The following is a 27160-nucleotide window of genomic DNA, read 5'->3' as shown; positions in this document are numbered from 1 at the left end:
ACCACTCCAAGGGTGCACTGAGCTGCTCCACCACTCCAAGGATGCACTGAGCTGCTCCACCACTCCAAGGGTGCACTGAGCTGCTCCACCACTCCAAGGGTGCACTGAGCTGCTCCACCACTCCAAGGGTGCACTGAGCTGCTCCACCACTCCAAGGGTGCACTGAGCTGCTCCACCCCTCCAAGGGTGCACTGAGCTGCTCCACCACTCCAAGGGTGCACTGAGCTGCTCCACCACTCCAAGGGTGCACTGAGCTGCTCCACCACTACAAGGATGCACTGAGCTGCTCCACTACTCCAAAGATCAAGCAGCCCCACCATTCATTGTCTTGTAGGCAGCAGAACCATGGCACAAGACATCACCGCACCAGCACCGTACCGGCGCCACCCCGCTCTGTGTGCAGGGGACAGGACTCGGAGAACATGGCTACAAGTTATATTTCTTTTCGAGGCAGCACTTAGAGACCATCATTACTTTTTAAGGGGGCAATAAGGGGGTATTATTACTTTCTAGAGGGGTTGCGCAGGGGACAGTATTTATGTTAAGGAGGCACTTGGAGCATTACTTGTTACTTGACTAGTCCCGTGAGTTGCAATGACGCTGTGCTACTGCAAGTCATGGGGGTTTCAGCACTAATGGAGAAGTCAATGGTTTGAAAGGCAAATATTTGTACATGAAGTCACACGTTCAGCTGTCAGATGGATTTGCATGAGTCTCTAACTGTTGTGTGCTGACTAGAGTCTACAATCAGAGAGATCAGCCGGACGGACTGCAAATAATTCACCTTCTATGGGTATGTTGGGATCAGGAAAGTGGTCTCCCAAATTCACAATAGGTGATGGTCACAGCTGACCTCCTCCTCCTCTTATACAATGATTGATAACACCTCTATATACAGTAGATAACACAGGATTCACCATTCACAATAGGTGATGTCACAGCTCACCTCCTCCTCCTGTACAATGACTGATAACACCTCTATATACAGGAGATGGCACAAGATCCACCATTCACAATAGATGATGTCACAGCTCACCTCCTCCTCCTGTAAAATGACTGATAACACCTCTATATACAGTAGATAACACAGGATCCATCATTCACAATAGGTGATATCACAGCTCACCTCCTCCTGTACAATGACTGATAACACCTCTATATACAGTAGATAACACAGGATCCACCATTCACAATAGGTGATGTCACAGCTCACCTCCTCCTGTACAATGACTGATAATACCTCTATATACAGCTGATAACCCAGGATCCACGATTCATAATAGGTGATATCACAGCTCACCTCCTCCTGTACAATGACTGATAGCACCTCTATATACAGCTGATAACACAGGATCCACCATTCACAATAGGTGATGTCACAGCTCACCTCCTCCTCCTGTACAATGACTGATAACACCTCTATATACAGTAGATAACACAGGATCCACCATTCACAATAGGTGATGTCACAGCTCACCTCCTCCTCCTGTACAATGACTGATAACACCTCTATATACAGTAGATAACACAGGATCCACCATTCACAATAGGTGATGTCACAGCTCACCTCCTCCTCCTGTACAATGACTGATAACACCTCTATATACAGTAGATAACACAGGATCCACCATTCACAATAGATGATGTCACAGCACACCTCCTCCTCCTGTACAATGACTGATAACATCTCTATATACAGTAGATAACAAAGGATCCACCATTCACAATAGATTATATCACAGCTCACCTCCTCCTCCTCTTATACAATGATTGATAACACCTCTATATACAGTAGATAACACAGGATCCACCATTCACAATAGGTGATGTCACAGCTCACCTCCTCCTCCTGTACAATGACTGATAACACCTCTATATACAGTAGATGACACAGGATCCACCATTCACAATAGGTGATGTCACAGCTCACCTCCTCCTGTACAATGACTGATAACACCTCTATATACAGTAGATAACACAGGATCAACCATTCACAATAGGTGATGTCACAACTCACCTCCTCCTCCTGTACAATAACTGATAACACCACTATATACAGTAGATAACAAAGTATCCACCATTCACAATAGGTGATGTCACAGCTCACCTCCTCCTCCTCCTGTACAATGATAGATAACACCTCTTTATACAGTAGATAACACAGGATCCACCATTCATAGTAGGTGATGTCACAGCTCACCTCCTCCTCTTCCTGTATAATGACTGATAACACCTCTATATACAGTAGATAACACAGGATCCACCATTCACAATAGATGATATCACAACTCACCTCCTCCTCCTGTACAATGACTGATAACACCTCTGTATACAGCTGATAACACAGGATCCACCATTCACAATAGGTGATGTCACAGCTCACCTCCTCCTCCTGTACAATGACTGATAACACCTCTGTATACAGTAGATAACACAGGATCCACCATTCACAATAGGTGATGTCACAGCTCACCTCCTCCTCCTCTTATACAATGACTGATAACACCTCTATATACAGTAGATAATACAGAATCCACCATTCACAATAGATTATATCACAGCTCACCTCCTCCTGTACAATGACTGATAATACCTCTATATACAGCTGATAACCCAGGATCCACGATTCATAATAGGTGATATCACAGCTCACCTCCTCCTGTACAATGACTGATAGCACCTCTATATACAGCTGATAACACAGGATCCACCATTCACAATAGGTGATGTCACAGCTCACCTCCTCCTCCTGTACAATGACTGATAACACCTCTATATACAGTAGATAACACAGGATCCACCATTCACAATAGGTGATGTCACAGCTCACCTCCTCCTCCTGTACAATGACTGATAACACCTCTATATACAGTAGATAACACAGGATCCACCATTCACAATAGATGATGTCACAGCACACCTCCTCCTCCTGTACAATGACTGATAACATCTCTATATACAGTAGATAACAAAGGATCCACCATTCACAATAGATTATATCACAGCTCACCTCCTCCTCCTCTTATACAATGATTGATAACACCTCTATATACAGTAGATAACACAGGATCCACCATTCACAATAGGTGATGTCACAGCTCACCTCCTCCTCCTGTACAATGACTGATAACACCTCTATATACAGTAGATGACACAGGATCCACCATTCACAATAGGTGATGTCACAGCTCACCTCCTCCTGTACAATGACTGATAGCACCTCTATATACAGCTGATAACACAGGATCCACCATTCACAATAGGTGATGTCACAGCTCACCTCCTCCTCCTGTACAATGACTGATAACACCTCTATATACAGTAGATAACACAGGATCCACCATTCACAATAGGTGATGTCACAGCTCACCTCCTCCTCCTGTACAATGACTGATAACACCTCTATATACAGTAGATAACACAGGATCCACCATTCACAATAGGTGATGTCACAGCTCACCTCCTCCTCCTGTACAATGACTGATAACACCTCTATATACAGTAGATAACACAGGATCCACCATTCACAATAGGTGATGTCACAGCACACCTCCTCCTCCTGTACAATGACTGATAACATCTCTATATACAGTAGATAACAAAGGATCCACCATTCACAATAGATTATATCACAGCTCACCTCCTCCTCCTCTTATACAATGATTGATAACACCTCTATATACAGTAGATAACACAGGATCCACCATTCACAATAGGTGATGTCACAGCTCACCTCCTCCTCCTGTACAATGACTGATAACACCTCTATATACAGTAGATGACACAGGATCCACCATTCACAATAGGTGATGTCACAGCTCACCTCCTCCTGTACAATGACTGATAACACCTCTATATACAGTAGATAACACAGGATCAACCATTCACAATAGATGATGTCACAGCACACCTCCTCCTCCTGTACAATGACTGATAACATCTCTATATACAGTAGATAACAAAGGATCCACCATTCACAATAGGTGATGTCACAGCTCACCTCCTCCTCCTCCTGTACAATGATAGATAACACCTCTTTATACAGTAGATAACACAGGATCCACCATTCATAGTAGGTGATGTCACAGCTCACCTCCTCCTCTTCCTGTATAATGACTGATAACACCTCTATATACAGTAGATAACACAGGATCCACCATTCACAATAGATGATATCACAACTCACCTCCTCCTCCTGTACAATGACTGATAACACCTCTGTATACAGCTGATAACACAGGATCCACCATTCACAATAGGTGATGTCACAGCTCACCTCCTCCTCCTGTACAATGACTGATAACACCTCTGTATACAGTAGATAACACAGGATCCACCATTCACAATAGGTGATGTCACAGCTCACCTCCTCCTCCTCTTATACAATGACTGATAACACCTCTATATACAGTAGATAATACAGAATCCACCATTCACAATAGATTATATCACAGCTCACCTCCTCCTGTACAATGACTGATAATACCTCTATATACAGCTGATAACCCAGGATCCACGATTCATAATAGGTGATATCACAGCTCACCTCCTCCTGTACAATGACTGATAGCACCTCTATATACAGCTGATAACACAGGATCCACCATTCACAATAGGTGATGTCACAGCTCACCTCCTCCTCCTGTACAATGACTGATAACACCTCTATATACAGTAGATAACACAGGATCCACCATTCACAATAGGTGATGTCACAGCTCACCTCCTCCTCCTGTACAATGACTGATAACACCTCTATATACAGTAGATAACACAGGATCCACCATTCACAATAGATGATGTCACAGCACACCTCCTCCTCCTGTACAATGACTGATAACATCTCTATATACAGTAGATAACAAAGGATCCACCATTCACAATAGATTATATCACAGCTCACCTCCTCCTCCTCTTATACAATGATTGATAACACCTCTATATACAGTAGATAACACAGGATCCACCATTCACAATAGGTGATGTCACAGCTCACCTCCTCCTCCTGTACAATGACTGATAACACCTCTATATACAGTAGATGACACAGGATCCACCATTCACAATAGGTGATGTCACAGCTCACCTCCTCCTCCTGTACAATGACTGATGTCACCTCTATATACAGTAGATAACAAAGGATCCACCATTAACAATAGGTGATGTCACAGCTCACCTCCTCCTCCTGTACAATGACTGATAACACCTCTATATACAGTAGATAACACAGGATCCACCATTCACAATAGGTGATGTCACAGCTCACCTCCTCCTGTACAATTGACTGATAACACCTCTATATACAGTAGATGGCACAAGATCCACCATTCACAATAGATGATGTCACAGCTCACCTCCTCCTCCTGTACAATGACTGATAACACCTCTATATACAGTAGATAACACAGGATCCACCATTCACAATAGATGATGTCACAGCACACCTCCTCCTCCTGTACAATGACTGATAACATCTCTATATACAGTAGATAACAAAGGATCCACCATTCACAATAGGTGATGTCACAGCTCACCTCCTCCTCCTCCTGTACAATGATGGATAACACCTCTATATACAGTAGATAACACAGCATCCACCATTCACAATAGGTGATGTCACAGCTCACCTCCTTCTCCTGTACAATGACTGATAACACCTCTATATACAGAAGATAACACAGGATCCACCATTCATAATAGGTGATGTCACAGCTCACCTCCTCCTCCTGTACAATGACTGATAACACCTCTATATTCAGTAGATAACACAGGATCCAACACTCACAATAGGTGATGTCACAGCTCACCTCCTCCTCTTCCTGTATAATGACTGATAACACCTCTGTATACAGTAGATAACACAGGATCCACCATTCACAATAGATGATATCACAGCTCACCTCCTCCTGTACAATGACTGATAACACCTCTATATACAGTAGATAACACAGGATCAACCATTCACAATAGGTGATGTCACAACTCACCTCCTCCTCCTCCTGTACAATGACTGATAACACCACTATATACAGTAGATAACAAAGTATCCACCATTCACAATAGGTGATGTCACAGCTCACCTCCTCCTCCTCCTGTACAATGATGGATAACACCTCTTTATACAGTAGATAACACAGGATCCACCATTCATAGTAGGTGATGTCACAGCTCACCTCCTCCTCTTCCCGTATAATGACTGATAACACCTCTATATACAGTAGATAACACAGGATCCACCATTCACAATAGATGATATCACAACTCACCTCCTCCTCCTGTACAATGACTGATAACACCTCTGTATACAGCTGATAACACAGGATCCACCATTCACAATAGGTGATGTCACAGCTCACCTCCTCCTCCTGTACAATGACTGATAACACCTCTGTATACAGTAGATAACACAGGATCCACCATTCACAATAGGTGATGTCACAGCTCACTTCCTCCTCCTGTACAATGACTGATAACACCTCTATATACAGCTGATAACACAGGATCCACCATTCCCAATAGGTGATGTCACAGCTCACCTCCTCCTCCTGTACAATGACTGATAACACCTCTATATACAGTAGATAACAAAGGATCCACCATTCACAATAGGTGATGTCACAGCTCACCTCCTCCTCCTCCTGTACAATGATGGATAACACCTCTATATACAGTAGATAACACAAGATCCACCATTCATAGTAGGTGATGTCACAGCTCACCTCCTCCTCTTCCTGTATAATGACTGATAACACCTCTATATACAGTAGATAACACAGGATCCACCATTCACAATAGGTGATGTCACAACTCACCTCCTCCTCCTGTACAATGACTGATAACACCTCTGTATACAGCTGATAACACAGGATCCACTATTCACCATTCTTTTATTTCCTATGATTGCAGAATAAGAGACAGTGTTGCAGAGTTTCCACCTTTATTTGGGGCGGTGGGTAAAGGGAATCCAGGATAGAAGTGAAGATGATGAGGAGGAGGTGACAGAGGAAGGCGCAGCAGAGGGGAGGGAGCGGGTGCAGAGGGAGCGCTGCACTAGGGGGACGCAGGGAGCAGATGGGCAGCACAGTGCGGACTGGGGAGGGCAGGACGATGGAGGAGGAGAGTTCTCAGCCACTTCTCTTATTCCCAGAGAAGCAGGAAGTGTCTCACCTGTGAACATGCACCAAGACTGAGTCAGCGACCAGGTGCCCAGAGCGACTGCGAGGGGAGGCTGCGGGGGGACTCAGGACCAGGAGTCGGGGGGCTTTAATTCATTCCAGCACATCTCTCCGTCCCTGCGCTGCCAGCATGCCTCTGGGACTGAGAGGGAGGAAGAAGAACAAGACCAAGGAGGTCTCCTCCAAATTAGTGGAAAGTGAAGAAGTGGAGAATCGGACTGCGGCGAGCAGCGCAGCGAAAGACTCTGCCAACGCCAATGTAGCGCCCGGTCTGCCACCTCCCCCGGTGAGCCTTCGCCCAAAACTCGTGTTCCACACCCAACTAGCACATGGCAGCCCCACCGGCAGGATCGAGGGGTTCACCAATGTCAAGGAATTGTACGCCAAGATTGCTGAAGTCTTCCAGATCACCCCAGAAGAGGTAAGATCATCAGCTGTGCCCCCAGGGGCAAGGAGTGGTGACAGGGTCACCTGCTCACTACCATTTAGTCACTCCAGCAGGACTCGGGGTAAAGGTCACCAGCGAATCATTGCTGAGCCTCACCCTTCCTGGGTCAGCGGCCAATCACTTGCCCATTATCAGGTACCGACGGGGGGCCCATCAACAGGTACAAAGTGCCCGGCGGGAAACTGCCAGGATAGGGACACTGGCCCATTATCAGGTACCGACGGGGGCCCATCAACTGGTACAAAGTGCCCGGCGGGAAACTGCCTGGATAGGGACACTGGCCCATTATCAGGTACCGACGGGGGCCCATCAACAGGTACAAAGTGCCCGGCGGGGAACTGCCAGGATATGGACACCTGTGAGTAATCCAGTGCTTCATGGATTTGGGTTTAATCACTTTTTTCTCGCTCACCCAGGTGGTATCAGAATTATTTGGATTTGATTTTCTGGGGGCCACAGGGATGTCTATGAGCCAGGGGGCAAGTACGGGGGTAAGGGCAGGAAACAGAATATTGGCCAGGGTGCCGGAATGTTTTTTGGCAATAATTAGCAAACTGTATTAGTGGGGGTCCCAGTAGTTGGACGACAACCGATTAGGCATTAATGGGATCTTAAAATATTATAATAATATAAGTAATACTGTAAGTCTTAAAGGGGGCTTCAATATCAGATTGCTGTGGCTCTGACACACAACACCCCCTCTGACCACAGATAAACATAATCCATGAAGCCGGATCAGCACAGCACCATCCACTGTGTAGTGGTTATTCCCAGTACTGCAGTTCGGATCACATTCACTACAATAGGAGCAGAGCTGCAGTACCGAGAACAGCCACTACACAGTGTGTGGCGCAGTGCTGCTTCAGCTTCGTGCACTCTATACATCCATCCGCTGCTGCTAACAGCTACAGCGTACCACAGCCCCTGATCTCATCGCCATGCCATGGGGCTGAAAACTTGCCCTGATAGTTTTGCTGCCTATCAAGTATATGAGCTCATTCTAGGAGAGCCCCTGCACCTGGTCTGCTCTGGGATCCCTGGATGAGCAGTTCTATTCACTTACTGCAAGCAAAGATCTTAACACTGTAAGAGACAGAAGCACAAAGTCTAGTACAGACTGACATAACGCCTCACTGTACAATGTATGAGATGAAACTCCCTCTAGATTGTTGATTTGTAAGGAGCGAGCAATCACAATCATCATTTCCTGCCAAAAATCTGGAAAATGTAAAAAACAAAAACCTAACAAAAGTAATTTCTGTTTCTGAAGCAGCTGGTGAGAGAGGCTTGCTGTTTTCCTGGGGTTTGTCACCCAGCTTTTCTACCCTCATCTTCCCGCTGTTGTATTATTACATTGGGTAAAACTGATCAGGAGTCTGGGAAATCTGGTTGAGGGGATATCACAACTAAACCCAAGTGACAACTACAGCTAAAGCTGGGGTGACAACTACAACTAAAGCTGGGGTGACCACTACAGCTAAAGCTGGGGTGACAACTACAGCTAAAGCTGGGGTGACAACCACAACTAAACCCAAGTGACAACTACAGCTAAAGCTGGGGTGACAACTACAACTAAAGCTGGGGTGACCACTACAGCTAAAGCTGGGGTGACAACTACAGCTAAAGCTGGGGTGACAACCACAACTAAACCCAAGTGACAACTACAGCTAAAGCTGGGGTGACAACTACAACTAACGCTGGGGTGACAACTACAACCAACGCTGGGGTGACAACTACAACTAACGCTGGGGTGACAACTACAACTAAACCCAAGTGACAACTACAACTAACGCTGGGGTGACAACTACAGCTAACGCTGGGGTGACAACTACAGCTAAACCCAAGTGACAACTACAGCTAAATCTGGGGTGACAACCACAACTAAAACCAAGTGACAACTACAACTAACGCTGGGGTGACAACTACAACTAACGCTGGGGTGACAACTACAGCTAAACCCAAGTGACAACTACAGCTAAAGCTGGGGTGACAACTACAGCTAAAGCTGGGGTGACAACTACAACTAAAGCTGGGGTGACAACCACAACTAAACCCAAGTGACAACTACAGCTAAATCTGGGGTGACACCACGACTAAACCCAAGTGACAACTACAACTAAATCTGGGGTGACAACTACAACTAAACCCAAGTGACAACTACAGCTAAATCTGGGGTGATGACAACCACAACTAAGCCCAAGTGACAACTGCAGCTAAATCTAGGGTGACAACCACAACTAAACCCAAGTGAAAACTACAACTAAAGCTGGAGTGACACCACAACTAAACCCAAGTGACAGCTACAACTAAACCTGGGGTGACAACTACAACTAAACCCAAGTGACAGCTACAGCTAAATTTGGGGTGACAACTACAACTAAACCCAAGTGAAAACTACAACTAAACCTGGGGTGACAAACACAACTAAACCCAAGTGACAACTACAACTAAATCTGGGGTGACAACTACAAATAAAACTGGGGTGACAACTACAACTAAACCCAAGTGACAACTACAGCTAAATCTGGGGTGACAGCCACAACTAAACCCAAGTGACAACTACAGCTAAAGCTCAGGTGACAATTACAACTAAACCCAAGTGACAACTACAGCTAAATCTAGGAAGACAACCACAACTAAACCCAAGTGACAACTACAGCTAAATCTGGGGTGACAACTACAACTAACCCAAGTGACAACTACAACTAAATTTGGGGTGACAACTACAACTAAACCCAAGTGACAACTACAGCTAAATCTGGGGTGACAACTACAACTAAACCCAAGTGACAACTACAACTAAATTTGGGGTGACAACTACAACTAAACCCAAGTGAAAACTACAACTAAACCTGGGGTGACAAACACAACTAAACCCAAGTGACAACTACAACTAAAGCTCAGGTGACAATTACAACTAAACCCAAGTGACAACTACAACTAAAGCTCAGGTGACAATTACAACTAAACCCAAGTGACAACTACAACTAAAGCTCAGGTGACAATTACAACTAAACCCAAGTGACAACTACAACTAAAGCTCAGGTGACAATTACAACTAAACCCAAGTGACAACTACAGCTAAATCTAGGAAGACAACCACAACTAAACCCAAGTGACAACTACAGCTAAATCTGGGGTGACACAACAACTAAACCCAAGTGACAACTACAGCTAAAGCTGGGGTGACAACTACAACTAAACCCAAGTGACAACTACAGCTAAAGCTGGGGTGACAACCACAACAAAAATCGGTTGACATCTACTACTAAAGCTGGGGTGACAACTACAACAAAAGCTGGGTGACAACTACAACTAACTTTGGGTGACAACTACAACTAAAGGTGGGTGACAACCATACCGGATGTCGGCTGGAGTGTGAAGTTGTGACTGTCACCATTACCAGTCTTAATGTGAGGCCTGAGGACCATTAATGGCGCCCACTTTCATGAGCTGTGAGGCCATGAGGTTTTGCAGTTGCTTTTTATGGAAGGGTAGTATGTTACAGGTAAATTCCGCTTGTTGGGTGCAGCTTGTGTCAGCGCCTGAAGGGATGGGAAGTGATGGGGTGAGGCGGGGAGGAGGGGGTCTGGGCTTAAAGAGAAAGACAGTAAACTGCTAAAAAGGTTCAGTTACTCACCTTGCAAAAAAAAACTTTTGCAAAGATTTGTTAAACTAGTGATCTGCAAAAAATGCGTTGATTAATGAAAAGTTGTGCAATGGATACACATGTCTATGGCTTGTGACAGGACACAGCTCTGACAACCATGCAGCAAAGTCCCGGCCTGATTCATGGATTAAAGAGGACCCGCTACTGGCCATAAATATGGTGTAAATGATGTGGTTATCCTGAATCCGGAGAGGTCTTTCTTTTGTTCCTGCTCCTCTCCGTTCCTAAGATATGGCCTCCTTCTTCTGTGGTGGTAAATCTAGTCTTGTTAGCCAATGGGGTGTGGTCCTTAAGAAGACTCCCACAGAGAGGAGCTGAGAACCACACCCAGTTGGTTAATCTGATTAAATTTATATACATGGAAGTGGAGGCCATATCTCAGGAAAGGAGAGGAGCAGAAACAGAAGAAAAACATCGCTGGATTCAGGAGAACAGCGGTATTTACACCAGGTAAAAAATTATATATTTATGCCAAGTGACAGGTCCCTTTTAAAGGGATTATCCAATGCCTCTCACATATGTATCGAGAAGTGAGCTGATGATGGACGCTGCAGACATTATAGTGACAGATGCTCGTCACGTATCAGCCAGGATACCTGAAGGTAATCGCAAGTTCCCCCAAGTTTCAGAGTCTTTGAATCCCCCTTTAAGGAAGGGTCACGTGACTCCAGGAGGGAAATCGAGGCAGAGTTATTGAGATGGATGAAGAGGTTCATCGGGGCTCTGACTACTAATGTCTCAGGGGGCGATTATATTGGGCACCATTTATAGACACATAATATATATATGTTATGTGCGGCGGTCATTTCATCCAAGTGACACAGTGCGGCTGGATGGGGAAGGGAGGCTGGTGAATCAGGGGTTAACAACGCCTAAGAATAGTCAGACATTCCGAAGTCATGTAACTGTAACAAACCAGTACACAAGACCAGACTGATCCTAATTCTCTGGAAGTAAATCATGAACCATGAAGGTTCCTATAACAGCAAGCAGAGCTCCTGAAAACGGCGTAGAACGGATCCAAAAAATGTATTGATGCAGCCGAAATTCCTTTTAATAACCATACACGACCCGAGTCCTAATTTCTTCTTTTTTAAATCTTTTTTGTCTTTCGTTACTTTTTTCACTTGCAGACTTTAAGTCAAATTCATCAAAATGGCGCAGGATGCTTGATGAACTTGGTGCCAATGCAAAGATGCTTTTTTTTGCTGTTTTGCATTGTGTACGCCTTTATTGTGTAGAATGTTGTGGCCCTTTTAATGACCTTTAAAATGATGATAGCTGTGAACTGCTTAAACCCCCCCCTCAAAAAAAAAAAAAAAAAAGACTGTCAAGTTCTGTTTTTTTCTCCACCTTAATACAGTTGTGCAAAACTTTAGCAACATTTTCAAAAATTGCAAATGATGAATTAGCCTAAAGTATCACGGCCACATTGTTTGGGTAAACCGAAAAAATAAAAAGGACTGAGAAATCTAGTGCAAGCCGTAATGAATTTGTTGCAAACATAAAAATCCTTGAAAAACAGATTTTTACTCCCCAAAACTATGGTGCAGAGACAATGACAAAAATAAAATGATCCTGCCTCTCTGCAGGGGAGTACAGGTGAGATGCTTTACCTGTGGAGCCAGAGGTTTCTGAAGTGACGTCACCGGTGTGCGGACATCGGCCAGGTGATGGGACATTGTCCTCTGCAGGTTCACACGTCACCGGTGTGCGGACATCGGACAGGTGATGGGACATTGTTCTCTGCAGGTTCACAGGTCACCGGTGTGCGGACATCGGCCAGGTGATGGGACATTGTCCTCTGCAGGTTCACAGGTCACCGGTGTGCGGACATCGGCCAGGTGATGGGACATTGTCCTCTGCAGGTTCACACGTCACCGGTGTGCGGACATCGGCCAGGTGATGGGACATTGTTCTCTGCAAGTTCACAGGTCACCGGTGTGCGGACATCGGCCAGGTGATGGGACATTGTTCTCTGCAGGTTCACACGTCATCGGTGTGCGGACATCGGCCAGGTGATGGGACATTGTTCTCTGCAGGTTCACACGTCACCGGTGTGCGGACATCGGCCAGGTGATGGGACATTGTCCTCTGCAGGTTCACAGGTCACCGGTGTGCGGACATCGGCCAGGTGATGGGACATTGTCCTCTGCAGGTTCACACGTCACCGGTGTGCGGACATCGGCCAGGTGATGGGACATTGTCCTCTGCAGGTTCACAGGTCACAGGTGTGCAGACATCGGCCAGGTGATGGGACATTGTTCTCTGCAAGTTCACAGGTCACCGGTGTGCGGACATCGGCCAGGTGATGGGACATTGTCCTCTGCAGGTTCACACGTCACCGGTGTGCGGACATCGGCCAGGTGATGGGACATTGTCCTCTGCAGGTTCACAGGTCACAGGTGTGCAGACATCGGCCAGGTGATGGGACATTGTTCTCTGCAAGTTCACAGGTCACCGGTGTGCGGACATCGGCCAGGTGATGGGACATTGTTCTCTGCAGGTTCACACGTCACCGGTGTGCAGACATCGGCCAGGTGATGGGACATTGTTCTCTGCAGGTTCACACGTCACCGGTGTGCGGACATCGGCCAGGTGATGGGACATTGTTCTCTGCAGGTTCACACGTCATCGGTGTGCGGACATCGGCCAGGTGATGGGACATTGTTCTCTGCAGGTTCACACGTCACCGGTGTGCGGACATCGGCCAGGTGATGGGACATTGTTCTCTGCAGGTTCACACGTCACCGGTGTGCGGACATCGGCCAGGTGATGGGACATTGTTCTCTACAGGTTCACACGTCACCGGTGTGCGGACATCGGCCAGGTGATGGGACATTGTTCTCTGCAGGTTCACACGTCACCGGTGTGCGGACATCGGCCAGGTGATGGGACATTGTTCTCTGCAGGTTCACACGTCACCGGTGTGCGGACATCGGCCAGGTGATGGGACATTGTTCTCTGCAGGTTCACATGTCACCGGTGTGCGGACATCGGCCAGGTGATGGGACATTGTTCTCTGCAGGTTCACACGCAGCACTGATCACACAGCCTGAAAGCTAATACTGGAAGGGATTAAGGAGCAATTCCAGGCACAATTGGTAGTAAAGAAGACCTGTCACCATTTTCCACCCCATGAACTAAACACAAAGGAGCTCGCAGGTCCTTTAAATAGAACCTGTCACTTGTCATAAATATGTTGTTTTTTTACCTGGTGTAAATTCCGCTGTTGTCCTGAACCCGGCAATGTTTGTTTTTTGTTCCTGCTCCTCTGCGTTCCTGAGATATGACCTCTTCTTTTGTGTATTTAAATCTAAAATTTAGCTAAGTGGGTGTGGTCATCAAAATCTCTACAAGGGTCTTCCTCAGGACAACGCCCACTTGGCTAACAAGACCAGATTTATATACAGGGAAGATGGAGCCATATCTCAGGAACAAGAGAAAATCATCACCGGATTCAGGAGAACAGCGGCGTTTACACTGTGTAACAAATAATGCAGATTTATGGCGAGTGGCCGGTCACCTTTAAGCACTACGCTCCGACTCATGTAAATTGGAAGAGCAGCAGTTCCAGGATGAGACATTTTTGCAGATCATTGTCGGATCCGTTTTTTCTATGTGTGGCATCTGTAGTGAATCCCAAGGTAGCCATACACATGGGATAGACAATGTCCCCACCGACCGTCCCTTTAAATGTAGGCTGGAATGATTCTTTGTTATTGCTGTTTGATTTGTCATCTTGGAACTTTCCACCCATTGATGTGTATGCTATGATGGGCCGATCAATTGCAAGTGCATTACATGGCGGCTATGCCCAATGCTCGTATAGAGCGGTGTTACATAGCCAAACACCCCAGAGTATGTGATCGCTACAGTGTAACCTCTTAAGTGCCACTGCAAGCATGATGGCGGCATTTAAGAAGCTTCAGCATGGCGGACGTAAGTTCTCATGGTCATCGGCCCGCAGCATGATTCAGTTACAGGGATTCGATGGATTGCCATGGAAGCCAGGGGGCCGACTGTAGGACCTCATGTCCGCCATGTGGGATCCCCTATAAAGGCCAGCCATAGTAACGCAACATATTATATCAGTGATTAAATGATTGCAGATTCCGTGTAAAAAAAGATTAAAAAAATCTAAAAAACCCCCATCAGAATATTTATATCATAAGACGAAGGCTGAATCAAAAAGAAAAGAAAAATAATTGAAAACCACAGAATAGATTTTTTGGCTGCCATGCTCCAGCTCCCCCCACTCCAAAAAAATGCAATAAAAAAGGAATCAAAATAACACGAGAGCCATAAAAATTAAAGCTCAACATGCACAAAACACTGACGGAAGAATAAAAAAGTTACAGTTCTCAGAGTCTAGAAACAAACCAAATTCTTTTTTTTGCAAAGTTCTGATTTATTTTTGAAACAAAATCTAAAAAAAAAAAATTCACGCTTGGTGTCGCTGGAATCGTACTGAACTGGGGAATTGTGTTGACGGATCATTTTTGCCGCACAATAACGTTGTAGAGATAAAATCTAAAAGCAATGGAGATGCGTTTTTTTTACTATGTTTACACGGGATGATGGTGGTGGGAGGTTGCAGTTTTCTTCATCCTGGCTAAGGCCATCATTCGGAGCCCACCCACACCCCATATCTATGTCCCTGGAAAGCAACATGGAAGCCTAATTACTGCTCACCGCAAAGTGTGAACGTGGTCATAAAATAAAAGCATTGTCATTAATTACCCCAGAGATTACAGTAATGACTCTGGCGAGTTTCCCGGACCATGGATAGGACATACTGCGCTGATATAAGCGGTGATGACTCATGCAGATCTTTGGGACTAACCTGTAGATTAATCACCGCTACTTTAGTTCCGGGTGTGAAATTAGAATAGCGACGTTATCATTGCTCTAAGTATAAGAAACCTGTTTTACACTGATTTAATATTCAGATTTGCCGACCTAATATTAGCTGCCGCCGTGTTGTAATACTAGAGCCAGGTTACCGGGAAATACCAGTAACCGAGTCGTCCTGTGATTGGTAAAAGTTCTTTACACCCGAGTCCTACTTATGTGGTTGTGTCAACAAACTTTGCATAAATCAATACTACAACTGAACATATAGAAATGTATAATGTATCTAATCAGAGGAATCTGCTTCTTTCTCCACTTATGAGTCTCTTCTTCTCTTCCTCCTGTGTCTTCTACTCATCATTCATTCTGAAATAAAGATAAAATCCTTCTTTTTCAAGATAAGAGCAACTTTAAAGGCCCCGTCTCACTAAGCGATTTACCAACGATCACGACCAGCGATATGACCTGGCCGTGATCGTTGGTAAGTCGCTGTGTGGTCGCTGGGGAGCTGTCACACAGACCGCTCTCCCCAGCGACCAACGATCAGGGGAACGACTTCGGCATCGTTGAAACTGTCTTCAACGATGCCGAAGTCCCCCTGCAGCACCCGGGTAACCAGGGTAAACATCGGGTTACTAAGCGCAGGGCCGCGCTTAGTAACCCGATGTTTACCCTGGTTACCAAAAAAAACAAACACTACATACTCGCCTTTCGGTGTCCAGGTCCCTTGCCGTCTGCTTCCTGCTCTGACTGAGATCCGGCCGTACAGCGAGAGCAGAGCGCAGCGGTGACGTCACTGCTGTGCTCTCACTTCTCACTGTACGGCCGGCAGTCAGTGAGAGCAGGAAGCAGACGGCAAGGGACCTGACGGACATCAGAAGGCGAGTATGTACTGTTTGTTTTTTTTGGTAACCAGGGTAAACATCGGGTTACTAAGCGCGGCCCTGCGCTTAGTAACCCGATGTTTACCCTGGTTACCAGTGAAGACATCGCTGGATCGGTGTCACACACACCGATTCAGCGATGTCAGCGGGGCCTCAACGACCAAAAAAAGGTCCAGGCCATTCTGACACGACCAGCGATCTCACAGCAGGGGCCTGATCGCTGGTACGTGTCACACATAGCGAGATCGCTACTGAGGTCGCTGTTGCGTCACAAAACTTGTGACTCAGCAGCGATCTCGCTAGCGATCTCGCTATGTGAGACGGGGCCTTAAGCTCACTGAGGGATCAAATTACAGCTGCCTATTGACATTTATTGAAGATGGAACTGGCCGAAAAAAGCTCAAACAGACTTTAAAATTGCACATTCTGCTCCGTGTGATAACTGAAGTCCATGGCTCTAACAAGGGTACATTCAAATCACATTTTTCAGGTGTTCAAAAAATACCTATAATGGAGTCATGAACAAGTGGCCGAAACGTTATGTGACCATACCCTAAATTCAGCTTGAACGTACAAAATACATCCAGTTTTAGTCAACTTATGACTGTCCTGAACCAAATACACAATTAAAATTAACATAGTAGCAGGAGGACCCCAATAAACAGTCCTATTTATATGTTTTTGTAATTTTTCATAACATGAACTTCACAGTAAATGGCTGGCTTGATTATGTGCCTTGAAGACTAGTTTTCCAGGAAGAAACATAACACCAAGACCACAGAGACTGACAGAGGGTAGCCGGTAGCAAGATGTTAAAGTTGATTACTCAGATACAGGGTTGACCCTTTGGGGTCTGAATTGTGCCCATTGCGGTACCCTTCCTTGCTCCCTTGTACAGACATCCTGTGTACACATACCCATACAGTGCAGTACATCATATTCATATGACACAAAATGTCAAATATACAGGGGCTAAACTATTGGACTCACTCAGACACAAAGGTCTCCCTTCCACGTTACATACTAATGTAATAACGGATGGGCTCTGTTTATAGATATTTCACTGAGGCCAAAAATACTTTTTTACAGTTGCCTAAATAGGAATGCTACATCATAAATGCAGACAGGCATGAATTTGTGGGGACTATTTTGATTTTTAATTAACAATCCTAGCTAATTCAGAGTGGTCCTTAACAGAAAAGAGGAGGGGTTTAAATAAGCTCCGCCTAAACATGGAAATAAATACCGCCATACAGTTCTCAGTACCATACAGTGAGCCAATGACAACTCCATATAAAGCCAGGTCAACTGCAGATTCCCATCAACAAGTTTGGCGGCTGCTCACAGGGTCCTGCTGACTGGAAAAATGTACCCTTGGGTGCATCGCTTTTGTATTATTTAGAAAAAGTGGGAAACTATGAAATGGTAGTTATTCCCCAGGTGCAATAATAACATTTTTTTAGGATTTTTTTAGGGGTGGATTTCAGAAAGTGACTATTTACTGAGATGGATTTTCTCTGACATGCTTGTTCTGGTATCGCCGTTTATATGTCCCACAAAATAAGATCGTCTTCTGCTTTATTCTGCGAGTCGTCCCTCCATTCCCACTACAATCCCCCCATAGTGTGTGGTTCCATTGCTGGGAACCGGATTCCTCTGTGTTGCTGCAGTTCGGAGGTCACTGACGGGGAACAGACACATCATATCCCTATGGGAGGCTATACGTGGTCTGGAAAAATACCCCTTATAGAAAAATTCTAGAAGCTGAGACTAAGAGGAAGGAGCGATATTATCTGCAGCACAAGACTGCGGTAAATACACAAGGAGTTAATGGTTAGGATTTAACAGCCATATGGGAAGCAAAGCAGAAGTTTGGGAAATGATTGACTTTAATAATTATCTCCACAAGGACTGATTCTTATGGAGCTGTGCATGACCTGCCAGCCTGGGATGTATCTGCCTATAGGGCAAGTGGTGTCCACTATCGAGTAACAACTTATATATAAAAGTACAGTCACTTTGCATATATGTTGCAATATCAATGTTGTATACATCCTGAATTACATCTTGTATTATACCCCAGAGCGGCACTCACTATTCTGCTGGTGCAGTCACTGTGTACATATTATTATTATTATTATTATTTATTGTTATAGCGCCATTTATTCCATGGCGCTTTACAAGTGAGGAGGGGTATACATAATAAAAACAAGTACAATAATCTTGAACAATACAAGTCATAACTGGTACAGTAGGAGAGAGGACCCTGCCCGCGAGGGCTCACAATCTACAAGGGATGGGTGAGAATACAGTAGGTGAGGATAGAGCTGATCGTGCAGCGGTTGGTTGATCGGTGGTTACTGCAGGTTGTAGGCTTGTCGGAAGAGGTGGGTCTTCAGATTCTTTTTGAAGGTTTCGATGGTGGGCGAGAGTCTGATGTGTTGTGGTAGAGGGTTCCAGAGTAGGGGGGATGCGCGAGAGAAATCTTGTATACGATTGTGGGAAGAGGAGATAAGAGGGGAGTAGAGAAGGAGATCTTGTGAGGATCGGAGGTTGCGTGTAGGAAAGTACCGGGAGATGAGGTCACAGATGTATGGAGGAGACAGGTTGTGGATGGCTTTGTACGTCATGGTTAGGGTTTTGTACTGGAGTCTCTGGGCAATGGGGAGCCAGTGAAGGGATTGACAGAGGGGAGAGGCCGGAGAATAGCGGGGGGACAGGTGGATTAGTCGGGCAGCAGAGTTTAGAATAGATTGGAGGGGTGCGAGAGTGTTAGAGGGGAAGCCACAGAGCAGGAGGTTGCAGTAGTCAAGACGAGAGATGATGAGGGCATGGACTAGGGTTTTTGCAGATTCTTACATACATTACATTACTGATCCTGAGTTACCTCCTGTATTATACTCCAGAGCTGCACTCACTATTCTGCTGGTGCAGTCACTGTGTACATACATTACATTACTGATCCTGAGTTACATCCTGTATTATTCTCCAGAGCTGCGCTCACTATTCTGCTGGTGCAGTCACTGTGTACATACATTACATTACTGATCCTGAGCTACATGCTTTATTATACTCCAGAGCTGCACTCACTATTCTGCTGGTGCAGTCACTGTGTACATACATTACATTACTGATCCTGTGTTACCTCCTGTATTATACTCCTGAGCTGCACTCACTATTCTGCTGGTGCAGTCTCTGTGTACATACATTACATTACTGATCCTGAGTTACATCCTGTATTATACCCCAGAGCTGCACTCACTATTCTGCTGGTGCAGTCTCTGTGTACATACATTACATTACTGATCCTGAACTACATCCTTTATTATACTCCAGAGCTGCACTCACTATTCTGCTGGTGCAGTCACTGTGTACATACATTACATTACTGATCCTGTGTTACCTCCTGTATTATACTCCTGAGCTGCACTCACTATTCTGCTGGTGCAGTCTCTGTGTACATACATTACATTACTGATCCTGAGCTACATCCTTTATTATACTCCAGAGCTGCACTCACTATTCTGATGGTGCAGTCACTGTGTACATACATTACATTACTGATCCTGAGTTACCTCCTGTATTATACTCCAGAGCTGCACTCACTATTCTGCTGGTGCAGTCACTGTGTACTTACATTACATTACTGATCCTGAGTTACATCCTGTATTATACCCCAGAGCTGCACTCACTATTCTGCTGGTGCAGTCACTGTGTACATACATTACTGATCCTGAGTTACATCCTGTATTATACCCCAGAGCTGCACTCACTATTCTGCTGGTGCAGTCACTGTGTACATACATTACATTACTGATCCTGAGCTACATCCTTTATTATATTCCAGAGCTGCACTCACTATTCTGCTGGTGCAGTCACTGTGTACATACATTACATTACTGATCCTGAGTTACCTCCTGTATTATACTCCTGAGCTGCACTCACTATTCTGCTGGTGCAGTCACTGTGTACATACATTACATTACTGTTCCTGAGTTACCTCCTGTATTATACTCCAGAGCTGCACTCACTATTCTGCTGGTGCAGTCACTGTGTACTTACATTACATTACTGATCCTGAGTTACATCCTGTATTATACCCCAGAGCTGCACTCACTATTCTGCTGGTGCAGTCACTGTGTACATACATTACATTACTGATCCTGAGTTACATCCTGTATTATTCTCCAGAGCTGCGCTCACTATTCTGCTGGTGCAGTCACTGTGTACATACATTACATTACTGATCCTGAGTTACATCCTGTATTATACCCCAGAGCTGCACTCACTATTCTGCTGGTGTAGTCACTGTGTACATACATTACATTACTGATCCTGAGCTACATCCTTTATTATACTCCAGAGCTGCACTCACTATTCTGCTGGTGCAGTCACTGTGTACATACATTACATTACTGATCCTGAGTTACATCCTGTATTATACTCCAGAGCTGCACTCACTATTCTGCTGGTGCAGTCACTGTGTACATACATTACATTACTGATCCTGAGTTACATCCTGTATTATACTCCAGAGCTGCACTCACTATTCTGCTGATGCAGTCACTGTGTACATACATTACATTACTGATCCTGAGTTACACCCTGTATTATACTCCAGAGCTGCACTCACTATTCTGCTGGTGCAGTCACTGTGTACATACATTACTGATCCTGAGTTACATCCTGTATTATACCCCAGAGCTGCACTCACTATTCTGCTGGTGCAGTCACTGTGTACATACATTACATTACTGATCCTGAGTTACATCCTGTATTATACCCCAGAGCTGCACTCACTATTCTGCTGGTGCAGTCACTGTGTACATACATTACATTACTGATCCTGAGTTACATGCTGTATTATACCCCAGAGCTGCACTCACTATTCTGCCTTTTATTTAGTAAGGGATGGACACACATGGATGTTGAAGGTCAGCGTTGAATGTGACTATACTTACAAAATGTAGCATGTCTGCTGCATCCAAAGCACCGCTGGCTTTTGTACACAAGTGAATCCGCATGTGATCACTGAACCGTGTGGATTCCTCGCGCCCAATACATTGTATGGGTGACATTTATCTTGCGGAGACTCGCATCTCCGCAAGATAAATAGACATGCTGCAGTCTGGAAAGATGCACCACATGTCCGTCTCCGCAGGGAAGCCGCAAGCATCTCAGCTCTCATAGTGGGCATAGGATTTCTTGGAATCCCATCCGCTATGCTGCAACATCTGGACGCTGCGGATGTACACAGCGTCCAACCCGCGGCGTTTACTGACAGTGGGAACATAGCCTTGGAGTAAACCTTCCTTCATATTCTCAGTATGATTGATTGCTGTCAGTAGGAGAAGCAGAATAACGATTGTGTAGATTTCAGACCTTTAATGGCTACACGGATACAATAAGTGACGTTACACAGCGATCTATTGACTGTTCCGCGGGCAGAGACCTCAGTAGTCTGCAGAGATCGCTGTGTAACGCCACTTATTGTATTTGTGTAGCCATTACAAGGTCTGCGATCTACACGATCATTATTCTGCTTCTCTTAAGGTACCGTCACACTAAGCGACGCTGCAGCGATAGCGACAGCAATGCCGATCGCTGCAGCGTCGCTGTTTGATCGCTGGAGAGCTGTCACACAGACCGCTCTCCAGCGACCAACGATGCCGAGGTCCCTGGGTAACCAGGGTAAACATCGGGTTGCTAAGCGCAGGGCTGCGCTTAGTAACCCGATGTTTACCCTGGTTACCAGCGTAAAAGTAAAAAAAACAAACAGTACATACTCACCCAGCGTCCCCCAGCCTCTGCTTCCTGACACTGACTGAGCTCCGGCCCTAACAGCAGAGCGGCTTTCACTTTCACTTTAGGGCCGGCGCTCAGTCAGTGTCAGGAAGCAGACGCTGGGGGAGGTATGACGCTGGGTGAGTATGTACTGTTTGTTTTTTTTACTTTTACGCTGGTAACCAGGGTAAACATCGGGTTACTAAGCGCGGCCCTGCGCTTGGTAACCCGATGTTTACCCTGGTTACCAGTGTAAAACATCGCTGGTATCGTTGCTTTTGGTGTCAAACACAACGATACACGGCGATCGGACGACCAAATAAAGTTCTGGACTTTATTCAGCGACCAGCGACATCACAGCAGGATCCTGATCGCTGCTGCGTGTCAAATTAAACGATATCGCTAGCGAGGACGCTGCAACGTCACGGATCGCTAGCGATATCGTTTAGTGTGACGGTACCTTAAGGGTATGTGCACACGCTGCGGATTTTGCTGCAGATCCGCAGCGGATTCGCAGCTGCGGGTCAGCAGCAGTTTCCCATGCGTCTACAGTATAATGTAAACCTATGGGAAACGAAATCGGCAGTGTACATGCTGCTGAAAAAAACGCGCGGAAATGCAGCAGTTTATATTCCGCAGCATGTCAATTCTTTGTGCGGATTCCGCTGCGGGTTTACACCTGCTCCAATAGAAAACTGCAGGTGTAAATCCGCAGTGGAAACCACAGTAGAAACCGCGATAAATCCGCAGTAAAAACCACAGCGTGTGCACATGGCCTTATAGTTCTGCATGTTGGATGCAGATTCCGGACGCATCTCATATACCCGAACCTTCCAATGCCGCCTATAAGATGCCAAGTTATTGGTTCAGAAGTCATGGGGTTGAGCTCCGCTGAGATGATTGACACATTTGTCCAGGACTTTAATACCGATAACCTATAGATTCCTCATCAATATCGTGTTTCTGTTTGCCGACCTTTCTGTGCCCCGCTATAATACACCCGTCAGTGCCCCGCTATAGTACACCCGTCAGTGCCCCGCTATAATACACCCGTCAGTGCCCCGCTATAGTACACCCGTCAGTGCCCCGCTATAATACACCCGTCAGTGCAGAATATTTATACACTATGTGTTACAACTTATCCGTGTAGTTTGCAGCACAGCTTGTGTGGATTTGCCCTTTATTTTATTGTTTTTATTGTGTATTGTGATAATAAAGTATTTCTTTATCAGTGTTCGAAGATGCGCGGTTTCGGCTCTGTACACACTGTGCGTCCGTCCGGCTGCCACCGCTGCAGTCAGCTGATGGGTGGAAGTGCCGAGTGTCCGACCTCCACCGATCTGACCTCCCCTAAACACAAGCCCCAAATATCAATGTCCTGAACGACCCTTTAGGGCTTGTTTCCATTTGCGAGAAACACGTCAGTGTCTCGCATGTGGAAACCAAGCACTCCAGAGCGGAACGTGCAGATCCATGTGTTCCTATGCGGCCGCACGCTCCGCTCCCAGACACCAGACTCCCTGGCACCAGAGCGTGCGGCCGCATAGCAACACATGGATCCGCACGTTCCGCTCTGGAGTGCCGGCGCCAGAGCTTGGTTTCCACATGCGAGACACGGACGTGTTTCTCGCAAATGGAAACAAGCCCTTAGGCTATGTGCACAAGTAGGAAATGTGGTGCAGAATTTTCTGCACAAAATCCGCATCTCCTGGCAGAATCTGCAGCTGCGGATTTGCCGCGGTTTTTATGCGGAATTGATGCGGATTTTGTGTGAATTTTGTGCGTTTTTTGCCACTGCGGATTTTTAACATGGAGGGGTGCAGAATAGCTGCAGATCCGCACAAAAGAAGTCACATGCACTTCTTTGAAATCCACAGCAATTCCGCACTGATTTTTCTGCACAACTTTTTTTTTCCCATTGAATAACATTGTACTGTACATCACAGTGCGGATCTGCGGCGTTCCTGCGCGGAAAAATCTGCTGCAGATCCGCAGCAAATCCGCTTCGTGTGCACATAGCCTTAATCTGTTCAAAAATAACTTCACCAAGTGTCATGTTTTCATACTGATGTTCTGGAGGAAGTTACATGTAGGATTATTATCAGCGCGCTCTGACGAGCTGCTGCAGAACTTCATTCGCTCTCATGTATAATAATTGCTATGGGAACATTACTTTTTTAGTCTTCATCCTAGAGTTTTGCTTTTTTTGGTGCAGGGGGAGGAGAGTGGGGCTGCATTGTGAGCTTTTAAAAAATACCAAGGAAAAGTGCAGAAAATTGGTCATCTGGGCTGTCACTCCCCTTAAATTGTAGTGTCGATAACATGTAATTGTCAGTATTTCCCGGTTTAAGGGCAGATTATGGACAAACCAAAGAAAACCTTCAATGTTCCTAAATTTAAACACGACCATTTGCTTTGCTGGTGATCCTCTATTGCTCCCTGCTCTCAGCCGTTTCTTGTGTGGATGGGCTGGCGGTACAGTGCATCAATCCTGGCCTCCCATGGCGTTAATTACATCATCTTGTGTATATTGGTTCTCATTGAAGGAAAATTGTTCTATTATTTGTAAGGGCCAAATTTAGAGGGACGGTCGGTATTCAAAATAGATTCTGCAAATAGTCAAAACCGGTTGCAAAATAAAAAAAGAATCTGCATTGTTCCATTATTGGGACGCCGCTGCCAGTTTGATCCAAACTCAGAGACGCCAGTGAGTGATGGGCTGCAGCCTCCTCCTTGTCTTGCTGACCTTTGCACCGAGTCAAGCAGCTACCAGGCTCCAGTTATTGCTTTCCTACCCTAGAAGTATATGATAAGGTGACTGAGTGACACCTGGTTGTTATTCCCAGTGCAGTGTCGTCCATTTATTAGTATCAGTGCAGTGGCATCCGTTTGTCAGTATCGGTGCAGTGATGTCCGTTTGTCAGTATCGGTGCAGTGATGTCCGTTTGTCAGTATCAGTGCAGTGATGTCCGTTTGTCAGTATCGGTGCAGTGATGTCCGTTTGTCAGTATCGGTGCAGTGATGTCCGTTTGTCAGTATCGGTGCAGTGATGTCCGTTTGTCAGTATCGGTGCAGTGATGTCCGTTTGTCAGTATCGGTGCAGTGATGTCCGTTTGTCAGTATCGATGCAGTGATGTCCGTTTGTCAGTATCGGTGCAGTGATGTCCATTTATTAGTATCAGTGCAGTGGCATCCGTTTGTCAGTATCAGTGCAGTGGCATCCGTTTGTCAGTATCAGTGCAGTGATGTCCGTTTGTCAGTATCGGTGCAGTGATGTCCATTTATTAGTATCAGTGCAGTGGCATCCGTTTGTCAGTATCAGTGCAGTGATGTCCGTTTGTCAGTATCAGTGCAGTGATGTCCGTTTGTCAGTATCGGTGCAGTGATGTCCGTTTGTCAGTATCGGTGCAGTGATGTCCGTTTGTCAGTATCGGTGCAGTGATGTCCGTTTGTCAGTATCGGTGCAGTGATGTCCGTTTGTCAGTATCGGTGCAGTGATGTCCGTTTGTCAGTATCGGTGTAGTGATGTCCATTTGTCAGTATCGGTGCAGTAATGTCAGTTTGTCAGTATCGATGCAGTGATGTCCGTTTGTCAGTATCGGTGCAGTGGCATCCGTTTGTCAGTTTCGGTGCAGTGTCATCCGTTTGTCAGTATCGGTGCAGTGTCATCCGTTTGTCAGTATCGGTGCAGTGTCATCCGTTTGTCAGTATCGGTGCAGTGATGTCCGTTTGTCAGTATCGGTGCAGTGTCATCCGTTTGTCAGTATCGGTGCAGTGTCATCCGTTTGTCAGTATCGGTGCAGTGATGTCCGTTTGTCAGTATCGGTGCAGTGATGTCCGTTTGTCAGTATCGGTGCAGTGATGTCCGTTTGTCAGTATCGGTGCAGTGATGTCCGTTTGTCAGTATCGGTGCAGTGGCATCCGTTTGTCAGTTTCGGTGCAGTGTCATCCGTTTGTCAGTATCGGTGCAGTGATGTCCGTTTGTCAGTATCGGTGCAGTGATGTCCGTTTGTCAGTATCGATGCAGTGATGTCCGTTTGTCAGTATCAGTGCAGTGATGTCCGTTTGTCAGTATCGATGCAGTGATGTCCGTTTGTCAGTATCGGTGCAGTGATGTCCGTTTGTCAGTATCGGTGCAGTGATGTCCGTTTGTCAGTATCGGTGCAGTGATGTCCGTTTGTCAGTATCGATGCAGTGATGTCCGTTTGTCAGTATCGGTGCAGTGATGTCCGTTTGTCAGTATCGGTGCAGTGATGTCCGTTTGTCAGTATCGGTGCAGTGGCATCCGTTTGTCAGTATCGGTGCAGTGATGTCCGTTTGTCAGTATCGGTGCAGTGTCATCCGT

General features: G+C 45.7%; 1 protein-coding gene across 1 annotated transcript in view; it reads left to right on the top strand.

The window, feature by feature from the left end:
* The first annotated feature begins 7015 nt into the window (after positions 1-7015).
* Positions 7016-27160, top strand: part of GIPC2 (GIPC PDZ domain containing family member 2) — a 77062-nt gene continuing 56917 nt past the window's right edge. The window contains exon 1 of the mRNA XM_077276306.1: positions 7016-7596. Coding sequence (XP_077132421.1) covers positions 7306-7596 — 291 coding nt within the window. The 5' untranslated portion in view covers positions 7016-7305. The remainder of the gene's footprint in view (positions 7597-27160) is intronic.

The sequence above is a fragment of the Ranitomeya variabilis genome, chromosome 8, assembly GCF_051348905.1.
Source record: "Ranitomeya variabilis isolate aRanVar5 chromosome 8, aRanVar5.hap1, whole genome shotgun sequence".
Taxonomy (NCBI): domain Eukaryota; kingdom Metazoa; phylum Chordata; class Amphibia; order Anura; family Dendrobatidae; genus Ranitomeya; species Ranitomeya variabilis.
Note: the sequence above shows the minus strand (reverse complement) of the source record. Positions and strands in the feature narration are given on the sequence as shown.